The sequence below is a fragment of the Barbus barbus genome (genome assembly GCF_936440315.1).
Source record: "Barbus barbus genome assembly, chromosome: 46".
NCBI lineage: Eukaryota > Metazoa > Chordata > Actinopteri > Cypriniformes > Cyprinidae > Barbus > Barbus barbus.
This window is the reverse complement of record NC_136724.1, coordinates 24,879,028-24,905,314: the sequence shown is the minus strand read 5'-3', so window position 1 is coordinate 24,905,314 and position 26,287 is coordinate 24,879,028. Positions and strand designations below refer to the sequence as shown.

The 26,287-nt window shown below is 37.0% G+C and overlaps 3 protein-coding genes across 4 annotated transcripts in view; 1 reads left to right on the top strand and 2 right to left on the bottom strand.

Moving 5' to 3' along the window:
* Positions 1 to 689, bottom strand: part of LOC306865168 (serine/threonine-protein phosphatase 4 regulatory subunit 1-like) — a 23,759-nt gene extending 23,070 nt beyond the window's left edge. Inside the window, exon 1 of the mRNA XM_079409612.1 lies at positions 593 to 689. The gene's annotated coding sequence lies outside the window, so the exon portion shown is untranslated. The remainder of the gene's footprint in view (positions 1 to 592) is intronic.
* Positions 1 to 8,301, top strand: part of LOC306865170 (vesicle-associated membrane protein-associated protein A-like) — a 9,275-nt gene extending 974 nt beyond the window's left edge. Inside the window, exons 2-6 of the mRNA XM_079409615.1 lie at positions 564 to 716; positions 1,556 to 1,659; positions 4,705 to 4,785; positions 4,863 to 5,018; positions 7,437 to 8,301. Of these exons, the coding sequence (XP_079265741.1) occupies positions 564 to 716; positions 1,556 to 1,659; positions 4,705 to 4,785; positions 4,863 to 5,018; positions 7,437 to 7,601 (659 nt within the window). The 3' untranslated portion in view covers positions 7,602 to 8,301. The remainder of the gene's footprint in view (positions 1 to 563; positions 717 to 1,555; positions 1,660 to 4,704; positions 4,786 to 4,862; positions 5,019 to 7,436) is intronic.
* On the bottom strand, positions 6,900 to 25,572 carry LOC306865169 (protein APCDD1-like). 2 transcript variants are annotated; one of them, XM_079409613.1, is made up of 6 exons: positions 25,294 to 25,572; positions 24,950 to 25,094; positions 23,557 to 23,944; positions 16,902 to 17,217; positions 12,497 to 13,738; positions 6,900 to 7,893 (listed from the first exon to the last, which is right to left on the bottom strand). In XM_079409613.1, the coding sequence occupies exons 1-5, from the start codon at positions 25,331 to 25,333 to the stop codon at positions 13,329 to 13,331; spliced, it is 1,299 nt and encodes a 432-aa protein (XP_079265739.1). In that variant the 5' UTR covers positions 25,334 to 25,572; the 3' UTR covers positions 6,900 to 7,893; positions 12,497 to 13,328. The 2 variants fall into 2 exon arrangements, with proteins under 2 accessions (XP_079265739.1, XP_079265740.1); XM_079409614.1 differs by lacking the exon at positions 6,900 to 7,893 and adding an exon at positions 10,566 to 11,684.
* Between the last annotated feature and the right edge of the window lie 715 nt (positions 25,573 to 26,287).

Sequence of the window (26,287 nt, the reverse complement as noted above, 5' to 3'; positions counted from 1 at the left end):
GTATTAAGTGCATTTACTCCTTTTTTATTAATTAAAAAAATAAAAATGGTTTGAAATGTTGAATTACACACGAACCACAAAATAATTATTGGGATATATATATATATTATAAATATTTTTAAATACAGATTTGTTTATTTTTTTGCAATATTGATTAGAAATGTAGTTTAGTATATCATTGTATGTAACTTATAAGAACACGTAATTAAGAATGATCAGTATGAACTTAATTCATTAGCATGGAGAGTTGGTTTTAATGGTTATATCTCGTAATATAATAATTGTGAGAAGGGTATTTTGAGGGTCTGAAAGCATCGCTGAGTTCTGTTTCCTTACTAAAACTCTGCATTTATGCTGTATTTGATGCCTCTCTTGCGGGTGGAAACAGACGGCTGATGAGGGTCAGATGTGTGTGTTATCATCAGAAGCGGCTGGCTGTGTCTGTGCCGTACGGATAGGAAGGAGGCCTGGCTGTTTTTGCATGATTTCTGCTTTTACACGTGAGGCGCTCGGAAGCTTCATCATCACACCACTAATACCCAGCGCTGATCTGATGTGTGCAGGACCCTTCACAGATGTGGTGACCACTAACCTGAAGCTGAGGAACCCGTCCGACAGAAGAGTATGCTTCAAAGTGAAGACCACAGCTCCTCGGCGCTACTGCGTGCGGCCCAACAGCGGCCTGATCGACCCCGGCGCCACCGTCACCATCTCAGGTGACCCCATTAATCATTCACTCCTATCCACTCCAGTACACAGCATTCTGTTGCAGCAAACATCAGAACACTTAGGCCTACTACACGAGCTTTAGTCTATGCTTTTAACAAAAATACCACCAAAAAACAGCTAGACTAATACATATTTCAAATATTAAAGTGTTAAAGACAAGTGAACAGTAAAATAGAAACAAACAAATCAATTAGCAATAGCACAAATAAATACAACTGAACCGGATTTCAGGTACAGAAACTAATGAAAAGTTTAAAAACACTGCATAGATTTCTTTTCATAAATAAAATCTAGATGATTATTTAAAGCAATTAAAGATCAGAGTGATTTTCTTTAGTTCTCTGATTATCATTAATTACAGGCGGTGTGTTTATTAGACTGCTGTCTCTTTAACACCGAACACACAGATCTAATAAATACTGTACACAAGCGTTTTCTTTCTCATGTTTACCTTCATTAAGACATAAACGGCTGTGTTTATGATGATATACTGATGTAGTTTTGTGCTCACTGGTTGATAAATATGAAAGAAGTCAGTTCTGGTCTGGAACGATCATTTGTGCAGTGAAACACACCGAACGCTTGGAGAACGAACACAGATTGAGACGCTGTTCTCTGTGCTTCAGACGTCTGCGCCGCATGCAAACAGAGCACAAGCGCTTTCCCTTCCTGCGCTTAAATCCTTTTCAATCACATTCAAATGCAAACGCAGGAATCCTTAAATGCAGGCGTCTAATCAAACACCAGGTTCTTGTGATTTTGGAGCCGGGTTTGGATAGCCAGCGGGGTGTATTGTGACCCTGACGCTCTCTCTGCTCTCCTCCAGTCATGCTGCAGCCGTTTGATTACGACCCAAACGAGAAGAGCAAGCACAAGTTCATGGTGCAGACCATCTTCGCGCCTCCCGGCATGAGTGACCTGGAAGCCATGGTGAGCCCATCTTCTGCTGTCCTTCATCGCTCACACATACAGTCAGCCCTACATTTGCATACAAATCTCCTGCATTTGGATTACACAGTTTGAACATGCACTAATAAACTTTAAATGCAGTGCATATTTGTCAGTCAAACATCAATGAAACAGGTCAGATTTCTGTAATAGTGCTAATAAACTCTTTATTTATTTTATGCTTGGCAATACTGAGATTGAATTATAGCAGAAAGTATATTGAAGGATAAAATGGCAAGAAATACAAATACCTGAGAAATATAAAAACAAATGTTCAAAACATATTCAATAATACTAAAAAATAATAAAAGATATACATATGCACATATACATAAACGCCTATCCATACATAAACAAAATATACATCCATTCATACACAATAATAGTTTTTTTTTAAACGTACAAGTGAAACTACAAAAAGGACCCTAAACATCCACATTATTCATTGAATGTGCTTTAAATATACATGAACCAGTTTTATATATTTATCATCAATCAATCGAGTTTGTTTCAGTCCCATGCAATTTAACTAATTAAATCTGCTTTCCCACAGCTAGCCATATTTGAATGGCAGCTTTTAGAGCCGGTCTATAGCTGGACATACTGTTTCTCCACACGATTCTAAAAACTTCTAATTTAGTTTTTCTCCATTTGCGCTCAAGATTACGAGTTTCTTTCTTGAGAGAATGGGTATAACTGTTGTACCATGGCGCAGTACGTTTCTCTAACCTTTTTCAGTTTGAGGGGGGCAACAGCTTCTAGTGTATTAGAGAAGATAGTGCCCATGTTGCTAGTCATTTGGTCTAGTTCATGTGTATTTATGGGTACACAGAGCAGTTGAGATAAATCAGGCAGGTTATTTGTGAATCTGTCTTTGGTGGCTGGAACAATAGTTCTGCCCGGACGATAACGCGGAGCCATATAACTAATATCAGTAATACGCAGCATGCACGATACAAGGAAATGATCAGTAACATCATCACTTTGAGGTACTATATCTATATCGGTAAGATCAAGTCCATGCGATATAATTAAATCTAGCGTATGATTAAAACGATGAGTGGGCCCGGTGACATTTTGCTCGACTCCAAAAGAGTTTATTAGGTCAGTAAACGCAAGTCCTAACGCATCGTTTGTATTATCAACGTGAATGTTAAAATCTCCAACAATTAGCAGTTTATCAACATTAACTAGTAGATCTGAGAGGAAATCTGCAAATTCTTTTAGGAAATCTGTATATGGCCCTGGCGGTCTATACACAGTAGCCAGAGCAAGAGATAGGAGAGATTTCTTCTGCATATCTAACAGTGTAACATTGAGCAGAAGTATTTCGAATGAGTTAAACCTCCTGTATCCTGTTTTCTGAGTAACATTGAGAATATCACTATATATTGTTGCAACACCGCCACCACGACCAATCTGACGGGGCTCATGTTTATAACAGTAGCTCGGTGGAGTAGACTCATTTAGACCAAAATATTCATTTGGTTTCAGCCAGGTTTCAGTCAGGCAGAGTACATCAAAATTATTATCTGTGACCATTTCCTTTACAATAACTGTGTTGAAGTTGGACTTGAAGCAGCGCAGCTGGACCGATCGCTGTGTGTCATCAAATACTGCGAGAGCTATAAGAGAGCAGACGTCTCCTTAGGCTTCCTCTCGCCGTACTTTGATGTCATACACCGATCTTCAAGTTGAACACACCTCTTTACTCTCGTGTGTCACGTGACCGAGTGTAATCGCAGCCTCTGCGGTTGAAAAATCATGTTTCACATATCGTGATGTTATCACAAATGCAATGAATGCTCAGCCCTAGTCCATTCTGATCCTCTTCTCCAGTTTGTTAAGCATGTGAATGCAGTTGTAAAGAGTATCTTTTTTAATCTCAGATCAGTGGCTAAGGTGAAACACTTTCCAGTAAAGACCTTGAAATAGTAATTCAAGCACTAATTTCTTCTCGTTTGGATTACTGTAATTCTTTGTACATTGGCCTCCTCAATCTACACGGTCTCAATTACAGATGATTGGAAACGCAGCAGCCAGATTCTTAACAGGAACTAAGAAAAGGGATCATATCACCCCTGTCCTTGCCTCATTGCACTGGCTCGCTATTAAACTTAGAGTCGACTTTAAGGTCCTTCTTTTTGCATACGAGGCATTGCATAATTCTGGCCCGGATTATACCTGTGATCTCATCAAGCCATAAACAGTCTCTAGGTCTTTAAGATCTAGTGATCAGTTATTTTATCTGTCCCCCGTTCATGTAGTAAAGCAGAAGGTGATCGATCTTTCTCAGTAGCGGCCCCAAAGCTTTGAACATCAGAGCTTCTCCATCATTGGATGCTTTTAAATCTAGCTTAAAGACTTGTTTTTACTCTTTAGCATTTGAGTGATGTTGTGTATCTACTTTCAATAGTTTAATTGCTGTTATGAAATTACATTTGAATTGCTTTTGATACTTGTTTTATTTTCTCTTTTAAATTGAGTTATTTTTTGTAAAGCACTTTGGATCAGCTGCAGTTGTGTTAAACTTGTGCTCTATAAATAAAACGTGCCTTGCCTTGCCAAATAGTCAATTATACTGTGATTATTTTGTTGAGTGCAGAAATCTAACCTTATTCATTTGTTAAACTCTGTAATCCAAATGCATGGAAATTTAATTTGCAATTCAAACAATTTAATTTAGACCCAATTATCTTTTTTTTCTCTGTAGCGCTTTATAAAATACAGATCGTTTCAAAGCAGCTTCACAGAGATAAACAGGAAAATAATGTTGTGAAATTGATCAATTATGAAACTAACTGAAGTTCAGCTGTAAATCAGCTCTACAGAAGACATTATTCAGATCAATAACAGAAGTTCATCAGTTATGACACAAACATCTTCATCTCAGATCATGGCTCATATTAAAGCAGCTGTTAATAAACGGCCGAGTTTCATCTTAAATGTGGATCAGTTATCCTCTGAATCCTGGAAACACTATTTGTAGAGAGATGAGTGAAGTTGATGCTGTGTTTACCGTTGCAGTGGAAAGATGCCAAACCGGACGACCTGATGGACTCCAAGCTGCGCTGTGTGTTTGAGATGCCTTCAGACAATGAGAAGATGGTGAGTGTGTGTTTGGTCAGGATTATAAATCAGCATCACTGTTACTCACACCTTCATTCTGCACCGACTCTGATCAGAACGAGCTGGAATCAAGCAAAGCCGCGTCTGCTCTGAGCGCCTCGAAGGCCGACGGTCTGTCCACGGACGACACGGAGATGAGGAAAGTCATGGAGGAGTGCAAGAGACTGCAGACGGAAGCGGGGAAGCTGCTAGATGAAAACCGCCAGCTCAAGGTACTGGAGGACTAGTGTCTGTGTGTCTGATTCACTCAAACTGACCCAGTAACACCAGATTACTGTGAGATTCACAAACACTGACCACAAATACCTGCTAGAAGATTTGAGCTTCATATATCAAGAATGTAACATGCTCGTGCTTCTCTAATGCTCTTTAATGCTCACATGATCATATGCAGGTAAACAAATAAAATGTAAATCGCTGGTTTTTTTTTTAATGAAAAAATTTTAATGTTTTAATTTATTTCAAATAAAATATGAAATTTTGTTTTAGTATGTTTTATTTTGACTTTGTTTTAGGAGACCAATCAGTTAATTATTACTCTATATTATTTTTTTACTTTATTTTTGTTTTGTTTTGTTCATGCCAAACAACCTTTGTATTAAATGTTATCAACAAGTAATAAATAATATATTATAAAAGACATAAAAATAACAGTAAAATAAAAATGTTTTAAAAAAGTCATATAAAGTTAAACATTTACTCTTCAAAAAGTGTTTGTTTTTTATGCCATCAATGACAAAACAGGAATTATAGTCTAGCAGAAAGATTGCCAGTAATGGATTCTTACCCAAAAACACACATTAATGTATTAACAATTTACAGACTATAATGAATAAATGAAGAATTGAAGTTGTGATCGGGAAAAATAATATTAACAGTGTTCATACACAGTTTTTTCTGAGAGACACAGCTATTTTAGGTCTAATTCTAAAACAAAGACAGAAATATAGGCTGTTACTGGTGTAAGTTACAACTGTACTGTAAAATGATATTTGTCTTAAATTCTTCAAGTTCAAGTTTCTCTCTTGTTGTGTCCGTTAGGAGAAATTTGTCTTAGGCAATCGGGAGAGCAGATCAATTCAATAACCCCCCCACAGAAAACCCAAAACAAAACGCTTCACTTCTAATCCTAATAATACACCAACATTACACGGTACTCATCACATTACCCTCACCCACACAACATTTCAATAATTGACCGATAATGGAATATTGAGCTCACAGACTGTATCTCCTGTATATCTCTTTATGGAGAATATGGCTTGGGTCACCAATCATTCCTAACAGACCTCTGGGGACAACATACCAGTTATTTTTCCAGCTCTTCTAACCTCATTTTGAAGTTGTGACCTAAGTTTAACGGCCAAACCAATCTGTAAAATCATATATAATCGATTCAATAGTTGATCTGTAAAACAGTAACGTGATACTTTTATCCAGCCCATAAACCCTGAGCCTTCAATCCCTTGAGATTTAAACAGTAGTTTTATAAATAATAATCAGCAGAAGTGTGTACAAGAAATCAGTTTGGACTGAAAACCTGTGACATCAGAACATACAGGAAGTGCTTGTTGATTGTGGTGGATGTGTGTCTGAGAGCAGAAGCAGTAAGCTCTTTGAGCACTAGGAGGCGTAACGAGCTCAAACTTAATTAAAGATCAGTGACAGCACTAGGCATGGTAATGCCATATATCACCATATCGTGGGAGCTTAAAAATACCATCAATAATTATTTAGGCTATTACAAATTCTTCAGATTTTTTTGAAAGCATTTTAAGAATACTTTTCCCATCAACTGGACACCGCTGCATGCGCTCTCTCAAAACTGTATTATTAATGCACCCGAGCTAACATGAACTATCATTTGTATATTTTAACAAAGATTAATAACTTCTGTAGCAAATGTAGCTATTGTTAATGTTAATGCATAACTAATGAGATCTTATTGTGAAGTGCTACCTTTTGGTCTTTATAATTCTCATGAACTTTAATCTTTAATCTAGTTTTTACTTTATATATATTTTTGTGTATTGCTTTATTGCATTTAAATGTTCAGTTCTGTTTGTTATAAGAAAAAAGTTATTAAACTTAATAAGTTATAAATGTTTTATTATATGACAACTTTTTTGCAACTATATGTGTCCCTGCAGCACAGAAGCAGTCATGAGTAACACAGGTATATCTGTAGCAATAGCCAACAATACATTGTATGGATCAAAATTATACATTTCTCTTTTATGACAAAAATCATTAGGATATTAAGATCATGTTCCATGAAGATATTTAGTAAATTTCCTACCATAAATATATCTAAACTTCATTTTTGATTAGTAATATGCATTGCTAAGAACTTCATTTGAACAACTTTAAAGGAGATTTTCTCAATATTTAGATTTTTTTGCTCCCTCAGATTCCAGATTTTCTAATAGTTGTATCTCAGTTTCAAAAAACTGACCCTTATGACTGGTTTTGTGCTCCAGGGTCACATCTGAATTTCGTGATAATACCGTATACCGTGATAAAAGCATTAGCAATTAATAGCAACATGAAAATTTGATACCGGCATATGCCTGGACAGCAGGTGTGATGATGATGATGATGATTCAGTGTTGTGTGTCGCTCTTCATCAGGACGAAGGGCTGAGGATGAGGAAGGCTAATCAGTTCGACAGCTCCGTCTCCAGGTCTTCGTCGGCGATGCTGAGCAAAGACCCTGCCTCCAGATCACTGCCGTCTCTGTTCGTCGTCATCGCCGCCATCTTCATCGGCTTCTTCCTCGGGAAGTTTGTCTTGTAGAGTTCTGCCGGAGCAGAGCGTGCGTTCTTGTCGATATAAGCGTGGCGTCTGCGCAGACGAGCCCTACGGCAGCGGAAATAAACGTGTCTGTGTACAGGATCATTCAAACAGGCCTTGCCTATCTCACACGGTTAGTACACACACTCAAACACACACACACACAAACACACACACACACTCAGAAGAGGGCCGTCTGTGGTTCCGGGTGGGTTTCTCTGGGGTCGGGGAAGAAGAAATTGTCCATTTGTCCGAGCATCACTAGCCGCCTGATGGAGGCACTGTGTGTAGAGACCTGAAAAAACAACCTATTAATCAATTAAAGGACGTGTTTCTCTTTCTCTCTGTGCTTTATTAAGAGTTAAATGGAATGTTTTAAATGTCATGTACATGTTCTTTGGATTCTTTTGAGAGAATGGGAAGTAATTCAGATTCATCGTCACACAAACACAAGCCGATCGTCTTTGCTGCTTGTCGCTGGACGGTGACGTTACACACATCTCCACGTTTGTTTTCTCGAGTGTGATGATGTCAGCCGGGAACGTTTCCCTCACAAATGCAAGCAATTCCCATCATTTCATGGAGTTTTCTTTATGCAAATTATTCTATGTTCGATTGTGAGGCAACTTGACTGAATAAATCACGTTTGCAGTCCTGTCCCGTGGTATTTAACATGCTAAAATAAAGAATCTTTAACACTCTTTATGCTGTCTGCGCTTCATCTCTGATCAGCTGTGCATGAGATCCAATCAACAGTTCAACACACATGTGTTTCTCACTATTGACCGTCTCTGGATAAATGATGTATGTCCCAGCGCCAGAAATGTGTTTTATGATCAGACTGACCTTCAAAAATGGTCCGTTATTCTTCTGAAATTACTTAACAGCAAATATTATCGTTTTCATTAATATTGTGAATTAGGCTTTTATATATTTTCTGTCCCCATTCTAATTTTAAATAAGTTCTAATTTCAATATTGTTTTTCATGTTTATGTAATGTCTATATAATTTTTAATTTTACTACAAATTAATCTATGAAAATACTGACTTCTCAATTTTTTTTCTCTCCAAAATTGAGTTAGGATTTTATACATATTTTCTATTCTCATTTCAATTTTAATTAAATTAATTGTCATTTTAATATAATTTGTTTTTGTTTATCTCTATATAATTTTAGTACATAAACTATGAAAATTATAAATGTTGCAAAAATATATATTTTTTTAATTTTAGTTAACATTTATTTCATTTCAAGTAATGAAAATGTTTATATATATATATATATATATATATATATATATATATAAAATAAAATAAAATATAAACGTTTGGTTTTAGTTCCAAAGTTCATTGGGCATCATGAGACGAGGTTTCAATCAGGTCCTCTAAAATACAATCCTGGGATATTTACAGTGATTCTGCATGAAATCAGCAGCTCTGGAGCATCTGTGAAACTAGAGATAGCCTGGCATTGTTTGAAGTGTAATTGCTGTTAAATAATGTATGATGAGCTCCAGTGAATGTGACGCTGTACAGGATGAACAGGAAGTACATTAGAGCGCATGCACATGTCACGACCTTCACGAGCTTCGCTTAACAACAACAAAAGTTGGATGCTCATCTTTAGTTCTTAAACGGTACGAGCAGCTCCATGAACATTGTTGGGGGTAATGCATTGCAAGTAACGTGAGTTATGTAATCAGATTACTTTTTTATTAGTAACATTACTTTTTAGTTTACCAGAAAATATCCAAGTTACTTTTTCAAATAAATAAATAACGCCAGTTTCTTTGTTTTGTCATTGACTGACTGACAGCTCTGTGTTGCCATGTTGAGAGAAATCAAGAGTGCCAAGGCTTTGTGTGCACGGTGTGAACGTTACTGTAGTTCTAGAATAAATGTGAACAGAAAAAACAGATTCAGTGTTCCTCAAAATTAATAAAAACAGTGAAATGCAAACTCAGAATACAACGCAAATCTGCAATAATTAAATGTTAAATAATACAAATATCTTTGCTGCTGACCTTTGATGATCCAATTGCTAATACCACACTAAGCAAAAATTACTTTAGATAACATTTGTGCTTCATTTTATTTCATTTATTGAAGAGTGTTGAATTTTCTTATCCTGTGTTCTACTGTACAGACATGAATTTAATTTTCCTTCAGCCTGAGGCGTATTCATTTCACTTCTGGTGCAAAAGGGCTTTTATGTTTGCCAAAAATAGAACCGTTTATATTAAAAAACAAACAAGCAAGCCCTGCCCAGATTTAAAAAGTAATGTAACACTTTACTTTCCATAAAAAGTAACTAAGTAATGTAATTAGTTACTTTTTTAGGGAGTAAGCAATATTGTAATTAGGGATGGAACAATAACCGTTTCATATTTTAATTATCATTAAAACTGTATTTGACTACTGCGATTTGAACAACTGAGGATAAATAAATCCTATCCAGCATAAAGCGCAGTTTTCAGTAATAGTCTCAGGTGCACAGCAGAGTAGTGTAGTTTTGTGTGAAAACATGGCGGAAAAGCTGCTAGGTTTTAAAAGAGTGCTGAGAGAATTATTTAAATGTAGGAATTAATTAATTATGAATAAACCTCTGAAGATTCGGACTGTCCTCAGAAAAGATTTGACAGCATTTTGTTTTCATCTTCGCTCCATGTAATAACCTAATAAAGCAGTGTTTTAATAAGGTGTTTCTGCTGCTCCATCAGCGCCACCTGCTGGCAGAGACTGGATTTACACAGACTTACATCCTCATTCAGTCTCTGTGCAGTTTCTGTCTGGACTAAAGTTCATTTGTTCGCCCTGCTGTAAAGTTTGACCGGTTGATGAAAAACAAGCTTATGTGGATTCTACACATTTAAACGATACGAATAAGTTATCTAGAATTACAACCCGAATTTCGGAAATGTTGGGACATTTTTTAAATTTAAATAAAATGAAAACTAAAAGACTTTCAAATCACATGAGCCAATATTTTATTCACAATAGAACATAGAGAACATAAATGTTTAAACGGTGAAATTTTACACTTTTATCCACTAAATGAGCTCATTTCAATGTGATGCCTGCTACAGGTCTCAAAAAAGTTGGCACGGGGGCAAAAGGGCTGAAAAAGCAAGAAATTTTGAAAAGATTCAGCTGGGAGAACATCTAGCAACTAATTAAGTTAATTGATATCAGGTGTGTAGCATGATTAGCTATAAAAGGCATGTCTTAGAGAGGCAGAGTCTCTCAGAAGTAAAGATGTGTAGAGGCTCTCCAATCTGTGAAAGAGTGCGTAAAAAGATTGTAGAATATTTTAAAAACAACGTTCCTCAACATCAAATTGCAAAAGCTTTGCATATCTCATCATCTACAGTGCTTAACATCATCAACAGACTCAGAGAAACTGGAGAAATCTCTCTGTGTAAGGGACAAGACCGAAGATCTTTGTTGGATGCCCGTGGTCTTCAGGCCCTCAGACGACACTGCATCACTCATCGGCATGATTCTGTCATTGACATTACTAAATGGGCTCAGGAATACTTCCAGAAACCACAGTCAGTAAACACAATCCGCCGTGCCATCTGCAGATGCCAACTTAAGCTCTATCATGCAAAAAGGAAGCCATATGTGAACATGGTCCAGAAGCGTCGTCGTGTCCTGTGGGCCAAGACTCATTTAAAATGGACCGTTTCAAAGTGGAAAAGTGTTCTATGGTCAGACAAGTCCGAATTTGACATTCTTGTTGGAAATCACAGACGCCGTGTATTTCAGCAGGACAATGCAAAACCATATACTGCAGCTATTACAACAGCATGTCTTCGTAGAAGAAGAGTCCGGGTGCTGAATTGGGCTGCCTGCAGTCCAGATCTTTCACCTATAGAGAACATTTGGCTCATCGTTAAACGAAAAATACGTCAAAGACGACCATGAACTCTTCAGCAGCTGGAAACCTATATCAGGCAAGAATGGACCAAATTCCAGCAACAAAACTGCAGAAACTCATAACCTCGATGCCCAGACGTCTTTCTGAAAAGAAGAGGAGATGCTGCACCATGGTAAACATGCCCCCATCCCAACTATTCTGAATCCTGTAGCAGACATCAAATTTGAAATGAGCTAATTTTGTGCATAAAATTGTAAAATTTCACAGTTTAAACATTTATGTTATCTATGTTCTATTGTGAATAAAATATTGGCTCATATGATTTTAAATTCTTTTAGTTTTCATTTTATTCAAATTTAAAAAGAGTCCCAACATTTCCGGAATTCAGGTTGTATTTATGGAGCAGATAAAACAATTATCATTTTGAATGAACCCTTTTCTTTCTTTAAAGGCTGAAATGTGAGATTTATGAAACTTTTCAAAGTTTTATTTGAACATTTTGTACGTTATTAGATAAACTGTTGTCAGTCATGTTGTCTTTCAAAATCCAGACATCATTGGAAATGTTATTGTTTTAGTGTTTATGCAAACAAAAAAAAGTCATTTTATTTGTTGATTTTAAATACAAAACTTGAAACGATTTATGTGTCTGTACTTTTTGAACATTTCCAGCACATTTTAACAATACCGTGATAATACTGATAACCGTGATAATTTAGGTCACTATAATCGTGATAGGAAATTTTCATATTTTTACAATTTCTAATTGTAATGCATTACTTTTAAAAGTAACTTTCCCCAACACTGTTCATGAACTAGTGCAAACGGTCAACATATTTTCCAAAACATAGACCTGACCCTAACAACTGAGGATAAATACAGACTATCCAGCATAAAGCAGAGTCTTCAGTAGCAGTCTCACACAGAGTAGTGTAGTTTTGTGTGAAAACATGGAGGAAAGGCTGGGAAGGGAATTATTTAAATGAATATAGGGATGAATTAATTATATGAATGTACCTCTGAAGATTCTGACTGTCCTCAGAAAAGATTTGATGGCATTTTGTTTTCATCTTCGCTCCATGCAATACCTAATAAAATATGACCCTGCAGCACAGAAGCAGTCATCAGTAACACAGGTATATCTGCAGCAATAGCCAACAATACATTGTATGGATCACAATTATACATTTCTCTTTTATGACAAAAATCATATTTGTCATAAAAGAGAAATAAGAACTTATTTTATAATAAGATTTATTTATAATAAGAACTTCATTTGAACAACTTTAAAGGAGATTTTCTCAATATTTAGATTTTTTTGCTCCCTCAGATTCCAGATTTTCTAATAGTTGTATCTCAGACAAATATTGTCCTATCATAACAAACCATACATCAATGGAAAGATTATTTATTAAGACTTAAGACTGGTTTTGTGCTCCAGGGTCACAAATAGTGTTCGCAATGCTGCTTTGTCCACGGAGGTTACGGGGAAACAGCTGTGTTTCTGCTGCTCCATCAGCGCCACCTGCTGTCAGAGACTCACATTCACATTCATTCAGTGTAGTTTCTGACTGGACAACATGTACTTGGTGAAATCACGTTCACCAGGGATAGGGTTAGGTCTATGTTTTTGGACAATAATGTTGATCCAGGAACAACAAAAGATGTTGATTTCACCAAGTACAACATGTTCCTGGAACAACATTCCAATCAGCCAATCAGAACTGAGGGATAAGTTTACAGGAAATGCCAGTTTTAGCCTTACAACCAGAGTGATGTGCTTCTACTCCCTTGTTATTCAACTATCATTCCCCTCTGATTTTTGGGATAAATGATGGGTCTGCATGAGCTACATGAGCGTGTGCAGCAGGACGAGTGCGGTGGCGGCGGTGAGTGTGTCCAGCGTGTTCGGTCCGCTGCGGCCGCTCAGTCTGAAGGGCTGGTCTCGCTCTCGCTCGCAGCGGATCAGCGGCGGCTGGAAGCTGGTGGGCCGGCGCTCAGGCCGGTCTGGACTCGAGCCGTCGCTGGGTCTCTGGCCGTTGTAGAGGAGGCTGTGTCCAGATGGGTCCTGGCCGGCGCGGAAGAGCTCGTACTCGGTGTGAGGCAGCCGGACCCCCAGCGCAGCGCAGCCCGAGGTGGACGTCACGTCCTGCGGAACGCCCTGCTTCCACAAGCCCTCGGCGCCACACTCATGCCCTCGGAAGACGCTCAGCAGGGACGCGGTGGCCACATCCATGGGCGTCACCGTCATGTGCGTCACTGCAAGAGTACATGCTCAGGATTACAAACATCAACTGAGAGGAAACTCTTCTTTAACCCCTTAAAGGGTTATTTCACCCAAAAAAAGAACATTAGCCCATGTTTTACTCACCCTAAAAGCATCTTAGATGTATATGACTTTCTTCTTTCAGACGAATCCAATTGGAGTTATATTAAAATTTTCCTTGCTATTCCAAGCGTTAGAATGGGAGTAGGTGGGTGTTTGTTGAACAAAAACACTCATTCATTGCCGTTCTAACGCTTGGAAGAGTCAGGATCATTTTTAATATAACTCCAATTGGATTCGTCTGAAAGAAGAAAGTCATATACACCTAAGATGCTTTTAGGGTGAGTAAAGCATGGGCTAATGTTCCTTTTTTGGGTGAAATAACCCTTTAAATGCTTCAGTTTGTTTTTATATATTATTTTATAAACCTAATAAATAATTGACCTCAAAAAGGGAATTCCAGAGCAATATCTGTTTAATTTTTTGATATTATATTATATTATATACAGTCATGGCCGTAAATATGATCAAAGGCGGCTGTGAAAATTAATCAGCATTTTTTATCCTTTTGATCTTTTATTTTAAAAATTCACAAAAAGCTAACCTTTCATTGGATGGTAAGAATTTAAAATGGAAGGAAATCTCATTATGAAATAAATGTTTTTCTCAAATACACGTTGGACACATTTATTGGCACCCCTAGAAATTCTTATGAGTAAAATATCTCTGAAGTATATTCCCATTCATATTCACAATTTTGAGCACTCCAGTGTGATTATGAACATGAAATTATCCAGCCATGGCTTCCTGTTTCACAGAAATATAAACAAAGCCCAAATTCCCTTAATCACCCATCACAACGAGAAAAATCTAAGAATATATTTCTGATGTGCAGCAAAAGATAATTGAGCTTTAAGAAAGGAGCTAGAGCAGTGCAAATCCCCATTTCCACCATCAGGGCAATAATTAAGAATTTCCAATCAACATGAAATGTTATGAATCTGCCTGGAAGAGGACGTGTGTCTATATCGTCCTGATGCACGGTGAAGAGGAGAGATTGAGTGGCTAAAGACTCTTCAAGGACCACAGCTGGAGAATTGCAGAAAATAGTTGAGTCTCGGGGTCAGAAAACCTTTAAAAAAATTAAAATTCAAACAGCCTCTACATCAGCACATGTTGTTTGGGAGGATTTCAAGAAAAATTCTCCTAGCTCATCCAAAAACAATCTCCAGCATATTCAGTTATCAGACACGACTGGAGCTTCAAATGGGACTGGCTTCTATGGTCAGATGAAACTAAAAAATGAGCTTTTTAGCAGCAAACACTCAAGATGGGTTTGATGAACGCAGGGATATAAAGCACCCCATGTGTTCAATGAAATATACTGCTGTATTTGAGATGATGTGGGCCTATATTTCTGCTGGAGGTCCTGGACATCTTGTTCAGACACATGGCATCATGGATTCTATCAAATACCAACAGATAAAAAATCAATACGTGACTGACTCTGTTAGAAATCTTATAATGGGCCATGTTTGGATCTTCCAACCGTACAATAATCCAAACACAAACCTCAAAAACAACACAAAAATGGGTCACTGAGCACAAAACCAAGCTTCTGCTGGCCATTCCAGTCCTCTGACCTGAACCCTGTAGAAGATGAGTGAGGTGAACTGAAGAGAAGAAGCTGTGAATCTGAAGGATCTGGAGTGATTCTGGATGAAGGAATGGTCTCTGATCTCTTGTCAGGTGTTCTCTAACCTCATCAGGCATTATAGGAGAACATTTAGAGCTGTTAAACTGACAAATGGAGGTTTCAAAAAGTATTGAATAAAAAGGTGCCGTTAATTCTGGCCAATGTGTATTAGAGAAAAACATTTATTTCATAATGATATTTCCCCCCATTTTAAATTCTTATTATCCAATGAAAGGTTAGATTTTTGTCCATTTTTTAAATAAAAGATCAAAAGGATTAACAATGCAGATTAATTTTCACAACCGCCTTTGATCATATTTACCAAGGGTGCCGATATTTTTGGCATGACTGTATAATTTGTTTTATTATTATAAAAAAGTGAACTGTTCAGCTTGATATTTTCTCGGTTTCACAGCACTGATAAAATGTGTTATCAGGTAACCTAAAATGTGCATCATTTAGTTACAACAAGGGTCAAAGGTTGTGGATTTTGTGTGTGCGCGCTGTACAGGTCTGGTATAGAGACGGAGCGCATTTAGGCCACGTCCACACCGGGGTGGGGGGGCAATCCAACGCTCTCCATTGATTGTATTACTGGAAGATGCCTCCTTGTCATTTCTGATTTGGAACAAAAAACAGAACAATGCCTACAAGCTGCTGTGTGACAAGACAATAAACAAACTAAAAAAACAGAGCTAGGTCTTTCAATTCCAGTCCATATCTTTAAAGTGTTTTTCCCTTACATTCACCAAACTTTACAGCTATATTCTGAAGGTTTGTTCATATTTTATTCACACTGATTTATAAACATTTCACTCCTAAAAACAGTGAAATGTGTTTGTTTTCAGTCTGTTGACAGTATTTTCTGATTTATTTGAGTGTTGAAAAGAGAAATCCATAATCCCCTCCAGAAAAACCTTTAACTCTAATATGACGACAAACTCAGACAAGAATTATGAACCTGGATTCATCCAATGTTCAGATTTATGTTCTGGAAATATATGCAAATACAGTGTCTGATCTGCATATCTGACCCTGCAGCACAGAAGCAGTCATGAGTAACACAGGTATATCTGCAGCAATAGCCAACAATACATTGTATGGATCAAAATTATACATTTCTCTTTTATGACAAAAATCATTAGGATATTAAGATCATGTTCCATGAAGATATTTAGTACATTTCCTACCATAAATATATCAAAACTTAATTTTTGATTAGTAATATGCATTGCTAAGAACTTCATTTGAACAACTTTAAAGGAGATTTTCTCAATATTTAGATTTTTTTGCTCCCTCAGATTCCAGATTTTCTAATAGTTGTATCTCAGACAAATATTGTCCTATCATAACAAACCATACATCAATGGAGAGATGATTTTCTGAACCCTTATGACTGGTTTTGTGGTCCAGGGTCAGACACGTGTCAGTATTTGAGTGATGTGTTAATGGGGACTGACCGGTGAAGGTGAACTCGACGGCGCCCCCGATGGCTGCGGATGGAGCTCCACGGCTGTAGCGTCCGCTGGCTGAGATGCTGAAGGTGGGATGACGGCAGACGGGGTCAGAGAAGTGATCGTACTGTCCGGTCCAGGTCTGGCTGTCCTCGTGGAAGGTCAGCTGTCGGGTGAGGAAGAGGACGCCCGGACGCACCTCGCACCGTGTGCTGACCCAGCTTCCCTGCAGACGCACCGGACGCTCGGGCCGAGCCGGAAGCACCGGAGGATGATGAAGATCCGCTGAAGACACGATCCGACAGACTCCACAGCTCTCGGCCTGGAAGCCAGATCCCACACACATCACACTCACTCTTCATCTTACTGTGACTTCAAACCCTCTTATTCTACATCCAGTCATACAGAAACACTTCATCCAATCAAATCATCCCAGCCTACACTCATTCTCAGTCTATACCCGGTTTCAATCAGAAAAACATCTTAAAAGTAAAACGGTTGTGATTTTTATTCATTTGTATAATTTGTCATATATTTATATTCTGTCATTTATTGGTATATTACCTGTTTCCATCACAGGTAAGGTAATTGTAACTTTGCTCAATTGCAACATCTCACAATTTGGACTTTTCTTCTTAATTCTAATAAAAATTGAGATTGATAATTGCAAGATCTGAACTCGAGTAAAACTAAGTTGGAATTCTGAGTTTATATCACAATTTTGCTTTTATATTGCAAATATGACTTTATATCACGCAAAGTTTTACTTTGTATCTCATAATTCTGACTTTGTATCAAGCATTTTTTACCTTATCTCATATTTTGACTTTATATTTTGCAATTCTGACTTTATATTGCCATTTTGACAATTCTGAGAAAAAAAAATCTAAATTGTGAGGAAAAAAGATTTTGAATTGTGAGCTATAATAATAATAATTCATTACATTTATATAGCGCTTTTCTGCTTTTCTCTCCTCGTCCACCACCAGTGTGCAGCATCCACCTGGATGATTTATTTATATAGCATAAAAATATATAAAATTAGAATTGCAACAAAAAAGTCGGAATTGTGATATAAAAAGTTGCAATTAATAATTTTTAATAAAGAATTAATTTTTTTTGCCACAGTATATATTTTTGGTTTACCAGAGAAAATAAAGACCAAAGAACAAAGTGGGTGGGTATGAGAGAGTATGAGAAAACCAAATATCCATGAGGAAGATGGCACTAAACACGCAGGGCATCTTACGGTTTGTGTCTTTACTGCCGCTGTGAAGCAAACAGAGTTGCTATATAAATACATTTGACCTGACATATTAAACTGGTTAATGATTGCGAGGTTATTGATGAGCATCAGCACAGAGAAGCTGATTCTGCTTCACACAGACATCCAGAGATCCTGATTATTCTGATTCAGCATACAACAAAACCCTTCCAACACAAGCAAGAACTGAACCGGCAGAGCGGCTGGTGACTGATCGGGTCACCAGTAACCCATGGGTTCATAAACTCCTCTGCAGAATATGAGCATCTCAAACATCACACACATCAGAGCAAATCAGCAATAAACACTGCCTCATGCCATTTCACCCCACTACAAAATAATGATCTGTTTTGCAATGCATCATGTATTTGCTGTAAATATATTTTTGCATTCACATTCATGCATTTGCTAGATGCTTTTAACATCTTTGCTGCATGCTCTACTGCTCTACAATTACTTTCTTCTTTTTTACAAAACAAATATTTGAAATAAAGTAACTTTATATATTGTTAAACACACTTTTGCAGGAAACAATGTGATATAATGTACTGATTGGTTGGTAGTCAACATATTCTTGATGATGCATCCAAATCTACACTATTTTTATTTTATTTATTTTTTTACTTAAAGTGTTAACATTTGAAGTTTATTCAACCTGAAATATGAAGAATATTTGAGTTCTCTCAACAAATTAAATCCAGGAAAGTTACTTATAAAAGTTAATTGATTTTTTTGTACAGTGTATCATAAGCCGCTTTTCTTGTAATAAACTTTGGAAGCATCTGTAAAAAAAAAAAAGTGTCAAAAACTAGAGACTGATTTCAGCAAAAACTAATTTATGATAACATTATGTTGGTGACAAACAAGTAGAAAATAATAGAAAGTTAAACCAGGATTATTATAGTTAACTATACTAAAACCAAAACCATAAAAACATTTTATTTCAGCTAGTTTCCAAGGCATTTTTGTTTAGTTTAACTTCTAAAATAAAACTAAATAAATAAACAAATATTAATAAAAATGACAAATTTACTAAAATGAAAGTGAAAATATAAAATCATATTGACAGTATTAACAGAAACTATAAGTGTTCCTCAACGATACAAAAGTATCAGTTTGCTCGGCACAGAAGACTCCTGCAGCAGAAGCGTTTAGGAGAAGTTAGAGTCAAGAGCAGCTGACAGACGCGGTTCTGAATCAGAATTCAAGCCGTCATGATGACTTCAGAGCCCGGCGTCCCTCGATTATAGAGCGGCTTTGATTTAATCTCAATCAATCAGAGAGCTGCTCTACACGTGTCCGCTCGCTTACTGGAGCCGGCCCGGCCATCAATAATTCAGACCGAACTAGAATGCATTAACATTGCATTACATGCTTCCCGGCCTCTTTTAGCTGCGGCGAGCACATGAAAGAGATGAATCCATCAGAAGAAGCTCATCTCGCAGCTTCTGCGCTCGGATAGAGCCGGGATCCACAGCGATGGCCTTCGCAAACACTATTTCCACATTCCCTTTGAAGCAGACGGAGATGAGCGGCTCTTTAACCCTTACACTGCACTAACATTATTAAACAAAGATGTCAAACTTAAATTCTTTGATAATGATTCATGATAATGCAATGTCTGATTTTAATATGATGAGCGAGGGAAAAAGACAATGAAGAAAAACTGTTTCAGAGCTCCTGCTATGATGCAGATTTGTGAGATGCACTCTTGTCATAAATTAATCTTTCCAACCATATATAGTTTGTCTTGATCAGATTAGGATTTATTTGTAATGTGAGACCCTGGAGCACAAAACCAGTCATAAGGGTCAATTGTTTGAGATTTAATAAATAAGATGAATATATATTACTGCTGTCAAACAATTCATCACATAGAATTTCTTTTCTTTTTTTGCATAATATATGTGTGTTCTGTGTATATTTATTATGTCTATATAAATACACACACATGTATATATTTCAGAAAAATGTTATGTTTATATATTAAATATATTTATTTACAATATAAATTCAATATAAATTCTATGAACATAAATATAGACATGTAAATATTTTCAAAATATATGCATGTGTGTGTATTTATATATATATAAATATATACAGAACACACATATATTATGCAATCAAAACTTTTATTTGTGGATGCGATTAATCATGATTAATCGTTTGACAGCACTAATAAATAATCTTTCCATTGATGTATGGTTTGTTATGATAGGACAATATTTGTCTGAGATACAACTATTTGAAAATCTGGAATCTGAGGGAGCAAAAAAATCTAAATATTGAGAAAATCTCCTTTAAAGTTGTTCAAATGAAGTTCTTAGCAATGCATATTACTAATCAAAAATGAAGTTTTGATATATTTACGGTAGGAGATTTACTAAATATCTTGATGGAACATGATCTTAATATCCTAATGATTTTTGTCATAAAAGAGAAATGTATAATTTTGATCCATACAATGTATTGTTGGTTATTGCTACAGATATACCTGTGTTACTGATGACTGCTTCTGTGCTGCAGGGTCAGAGATGGTGAAGTAAAGGTAGAGCGGATGGTAATACTGGATGAATGTAATGTGTGGAGGCCGTGACAGCTGGCGGCTCGCATGAATTAATCACAGACAATGTCACATCCTAAATTAAGTACAATGTTATGTATTATACAGACTTTTACTTCAGTGAACATGGCACTTCATGAATTAATCATTCTTCTGTCAAAAGCTTCATGTATTTTTCAGCTTCGCTGGGTTTTATTTTAATGCTGAAGTCTGTCGTTGTGTTTCTGCGTTCAGCTCCTTTGCTGTTTAGACACGCGTGTGAACTGGAAACAACACAAACGGATGCACGAGAACGATTCTGAGATCAAATAAGCTCTGCTTTCATCACACATCATGATGAGCATCTCAAATATATCAAAACTTCATTTTTGATTAGTAATATGCATTGCTAAGAACTTCATTTGAACAACTTTAAAGGAGATTTTCAAATAGTTGTATCTCAGACAAATATTGTCCTATCCTAACAAACCATACATCAATGGAGAGATTATTTATTCAGATTTCAGATGATGCATAAATCTCAATTTCTAAAAATTGATCCTTATGACTGTTTTTTTGTTTAAAAACTAATTCCATCTTTTCAGCTGAAGCTTCGGATCAAGCGTCTCAAAGGCCTCTGGTTTGGGCTTCAGTCTAGGATATTAAAATAAGTAGCTAAAATAATTATATTTGAAATGAAAACGATTGCGTTTTAGGATTCCAGAAGTTTTAGGAGCTGACTGCTCCTCAGGGTTTCTACTCTTTTTAATTAGTGAATTTACTAATCATTTAAAGTCATCTTGAGGCTCTACAAACCTCTGCTTCAGTTTCAAAGCTTCTTAAAGTCAAGAGAAACAAATTCATTCAAGTGTGTCCAAACTTTCAACTTTGAACATCCAACATATATTTACTAAATAAATAAATAATAATAATTTTCAATCATCTCACAGCTTCTATAATAACAGTTAAAGTCCACATGAAACATCCATCTGGCTTCTGTAACGGAGTGAAACAGGAAATGCTTTTCCAATCAAATATTTGAGGGTATTGCATGACTAGAAAAGTGTATATTTGTACAAAAAATGCACAGAGTTATAAGATTGTATTAATTTTCAGGTCTAGAAATAAGACTTTTAAAATGAGGCTTCCTCCAACATCCAGGTTTCTCAAGACCGTGTGAATCCTTGTTCTTTAAAGACCAAAAAATGAATTAAAATATGACATATCTTGATTTTTATTTGTTTTAGCATATATTAACGCTTGTTTTGTGTCTTATTTTAAACTGTTTATTTAAAAAATTAATTAAAATAAGACATATCTTGATTTTTAGTTGTTTTTGTGTATTTTTCTGCTTAATTTATCTTATTTTAAATCATTTCTTGAAAGAAAAATGAATTAAAATAAAACATCCTGATTTTTAGTTGTTTTACCATATTTTAATGCACATTTTGTCTCATTTTTAATAATTTAAAGTAATTTTATGCCAAATTTGTGAAATAGGATGGTTGATTAAAAACGGCGATTGATCGATCTAAGGAAGTTATTTACATGCATTAGAAAGGAAATGATTTCATGTTGATATTACAGTGTTTCTCAGCTGTTTACACACTAACTCTTTCCTTGTCACACAGTTTCTGAAAGCTGTCACTCAAACAGCAGAAACACACCAAATCTGCAAAACCAGACACTGATTCTCAGACTTTGACTCAGTTTGCAATTTCATAAAACATTTCCTATAAAAATAAATAAATCTGAATGCCTGAGTAATTCATCACTAACTCCTCACATGTGCTTCACTGAACACACATCTACTGAACTACACAAGCTTGATGTGTTTCTGTTCCTCTGTACTGTACAATACTGTATTCATAACCACTAATGCTTTCAATCTTGCTGTCGTGTTTGCCATGAATCTCTCTGCCAATTACTTTGAATCTTGAACAGAACTGTACACATGAGCTCATGAAAGAAGAGCTTTAGGTTCTTAATAACTGTGTGACAGTCAAAGCTAAATGTATTCAGACAGCTTCAACATTTCTCACATTATATCAGTTTATTCTCTATAGTTTAGAAAATGGTAATAAAATATGAGAAGAACTCAGTTAAACTGTCAGAACACATTGATCTTGATGAAGTCAGATTACTTTGATAGAAAGGTATGAAATGAATTGGGTTGAATAGCGGTCAGATGTTAAATTTAAGAACACAATTAGATAAAACCAATTTAGCTCAACCAATCACCAAGCAGTGCTTCATTTAGTTCAGTCTGTGGTGGAAAAACATCACATTAGCAATTAAAGAAAAACACTTCAGCAAAACATGCTCAGGTCAAAGTATCTGAATCATTTTTGATCCTGTAGTTCACTGTATGAAGGATGTTTGGGTATAATGTGTCACAGTTTACTTTATTTTCTATCCTCACTTACATAAATGAACTACAGTGTCCTGCACCCACAATATCAAAAATGATATCTGGTGTCTGAATTATTTTTGGTTTGACTGTAAATCCAATAATACAATATTATGGCAAAGGTGTTTGCAACGTAAGACAAATGTTTGCTTTTGAGATGTGTTTGTGATATTTTAAATGCAGTGCTTCTTTTACAAGAGATGTGATGCATTTTCCATTTTGTGTGCAATTCTTGGATTTGTGTGTAAAGTAAAAAAAAAAAAAAAAAAAAAAAAAAAAGAGGTTTTGTTTGAAAATGTGTTTAGGCAGCTGAAAAACCCTAGAGACTGCATTGCACTATATTCTGAGCGCGTGTCTCCTGGCTCTGGGTTAATATTAATGCCCTGCGAGGGCCGGAGCGGAGCGCATGCATATGCAGCAGCGCAGACGTCTGCGTCCTGACCTCGGCGCTCCGCAGGGGGCTCTGGTAACCCGTGGGCTGGTGGAGGCTCCTCTGAGCGCGCTCCGTGTGAACGTCTCCCAGGAACAGCTCCTCGGCCCCGAGCTCCAGGCGCATCAGCGTCAGCTCCTGCATGCTGCGGTCCGGATCTGGGTCGCAGGCCGTCTGCAGGCACCGCAGCTGGACGCGGCTCACATGCACCTCACTGACCGTTCCTCCGCGCACCAGCCAGGAGCCCCGCAGCGGCCGGACGCTGCCCCGGATCAGCAGGCTGGAGCTGGGCTTGCTGCAGTCAGGGTCCTGGTAGAAGAACTGCAGCGCCTGGAAGCTGCCGTCCGGGAAGAAGCGGTAGGAGCGGGTCAGGAACTCTGGACCGGGTCGCACCTCGCAGCTGCAATCATGACAATACAAGCTTTAACCGTTTTTGTCCTTTTCAGTTTTTTTATGCCTGTGTTATTGCCAGCTGCATAAATTTATTGGAACTGTACTATTTCACCCGCATCTGAACTCATCTGATTGGCCATTGCATTCATAAGCTCAACAGACTCGCGTGTGATTGGTTCTGATGCACAATACTGTAAAAATGCATAAGAAAAATGAGCAATCTAAATTTAATGCTTTGGTCAACACTTTTCATTTCATTTTCATTTTATTGGCGACAGCCGTAATGAAAGAGCCCTTGTTAGGGGCAATAACACTTGTTTTGTTTTCGATACGATACTTTTAAACCGAACTTTTAAATTATGAAATGTATTAAATTACAAAGAGTAAAATGAGTAATGATACCCACTTAACTTTATATTTGAAGCGCATTTTAACGTTCAATATGCCTTAATTGCAATTTATCAGGTTATAATTTTGTTTACACGGTTAAAATGTTTACTGTAGTCGTAACCATGGAAACCATTCTGTCTTGCAACATTCCTACACAATTTAACACATATTGTACGCATTATTTTTTTGTTAAATAAAACAAAATGGGTTTATGATTAAAAAAGAACAAATATCTGCCAATAAAGTCAGCAAATGTACCTTGGACAGATATTTGTTCTCATTTTAACTCGATTAATTTTGTTCAGTTTCTCTGAAAACAAGACTTCGTTTAGCATCTGCAGTAAATGCATCTTGATTTATAGCTGTTCAGATATCTGTACTAGAAAACAGGACAGAAATACTGAGGAAGATGCTTATTTTTTGCAGTGTATGCAACATTTAAAGGAACAGTCCACTTTTTTTGGAAATAGGCTCATTTTACACCTCCCCAAGAGTTAAACAGTGGAGTTTTACCGTTTCTGAGTACAGCGTGGGAAAGTATGCTGATATCTGTTAGACTGTGCTGTTTTACATTCATACTCATTAGGAAGAATGTAATGAGCATTAATTGAGTTTGAGTCACCTGTTGGACACCCAGTGTCCGGTGATGTTGGGCGGAGTGTGAACGGTCACCTGCTGTCCCTGAACCTGTTTGAGTCTGGAGTGACACCTGTTCCTCTGGTCCAGAAGAACCGCTTCAGAACCGAGCACCAACACACACACACTCACTGTGAACACACACACACACACACACACACACAGAGAGATGGTCACTTCTGACCTGATCAACATCTTTATTCAAACCGAATGCGTTTGAATCTTCAAATCTCACACATTTGATTCAGTGCCAAATGATTCCTTTACGCCCTTCACAGACTTCTACCGGAATATTAATATTCAATGAATAAAAACCACCAAGTTACTCACCAGAGGAAAGCAGAATGACGAGAGGACATAAAGACAACATTTCAACAACAAATCCTTTCACAAAAAACACAGAAAGTTTCGCGTAACAGACGATTCTCGGGAAGAAGATGAATGTTAAACGCGTTAAAGTTTCACATCCGCTCTGTGAAGAATAATCGTGATTTTCCTCGTCGTTACATCCTCAGAATCAGCCTTTAGAGTCCAGAAAGAGCGTAAATGCAGAGGAAGGAGTGCGAGCGTCATTGTGAGAGCGACACCTTTCATTCCTGACTTCAGTCTGAGGAGAATCGCTGCTTCTAGCGAAGCCTGACTCGCGAACGAGCCGTTCATTTGAACCGATTCTTTTAATGACTCGGTCAAAACGAAAATCAATCGACTGTAAATAAAACTTTGAGGTGGGAACAATATTGTTTGAATAATTCATATTACTGTTTTTAATAATATAATTAACTAGGAAAAGTATTCATTTTGTTTTAACAATAACATTGGAACAATATTTAAAATAATGTTTATAAACTAATTAAAAACGTAGTTACAATATGACCAGAGATTTTGATAAATCAAAAGATTCAGTGACGCTCCGCTCTATGAACTCGTTCATCTAAAATGAATCGTCCGAATGAACCGACTCAAATGAATCGGGCTTCTCCCCCGCGGAGCGCAGTCGTGGGCGCGCTCTCTGATGGATCGAACCGCAGCAGGACTCGGATTCAATCTCCATGATCTTATGAGTCACTGAGCGAGTGAGTGTGTGTGTGTGTGTGTGTGTGTGTGTGTGTGTGTGTGAGTGAATGTGTGTGTGTAAGTGCGTGTGAGTGTGTGTGTTGGTAACTGTGGGTGCGTGAGTGTGTGTGTGTGTGTTGGTAACTGTGTGTGTGTGTAAGTGCGTGTGAGTGTGGGTAACTGTGTGTGTGTGTAAGTGCGTGTGAGTGTGTGTGTGGGTAACTAGTGTGTGTAAGTGTGCGTGAGTGTGTGTTGGTAACTGTGTGTGCGT

What these genes read in the sequence shown, in the direction of transcription:
- LOC306865169 (XM_079409613.1), bottom strand. Translation starts at nt 25,333, where the DNA reads ATGTTGTCTTTATGTCCTCTCGTCATTCTGCTTTCCTCTG. An exon ending in GGACACTGGGTGTCCAACAG is followed by an intron (nt 23,945 to 24,949) that starts GTGACTCAAACT and finishes TCATGATTGCAG; the next exon opens with CTGCGAGGTGCGACCCGGTC. An exon ending in GCCCCCTGCGGAGCGCCGAG is followed by an intron (nt 17,218 to 23,556) that starts GTCAGGACGCAG and finishes TCTGGCTTCCAG; the next exon opens with GCCGAGAGCTGTGGAGTCTG.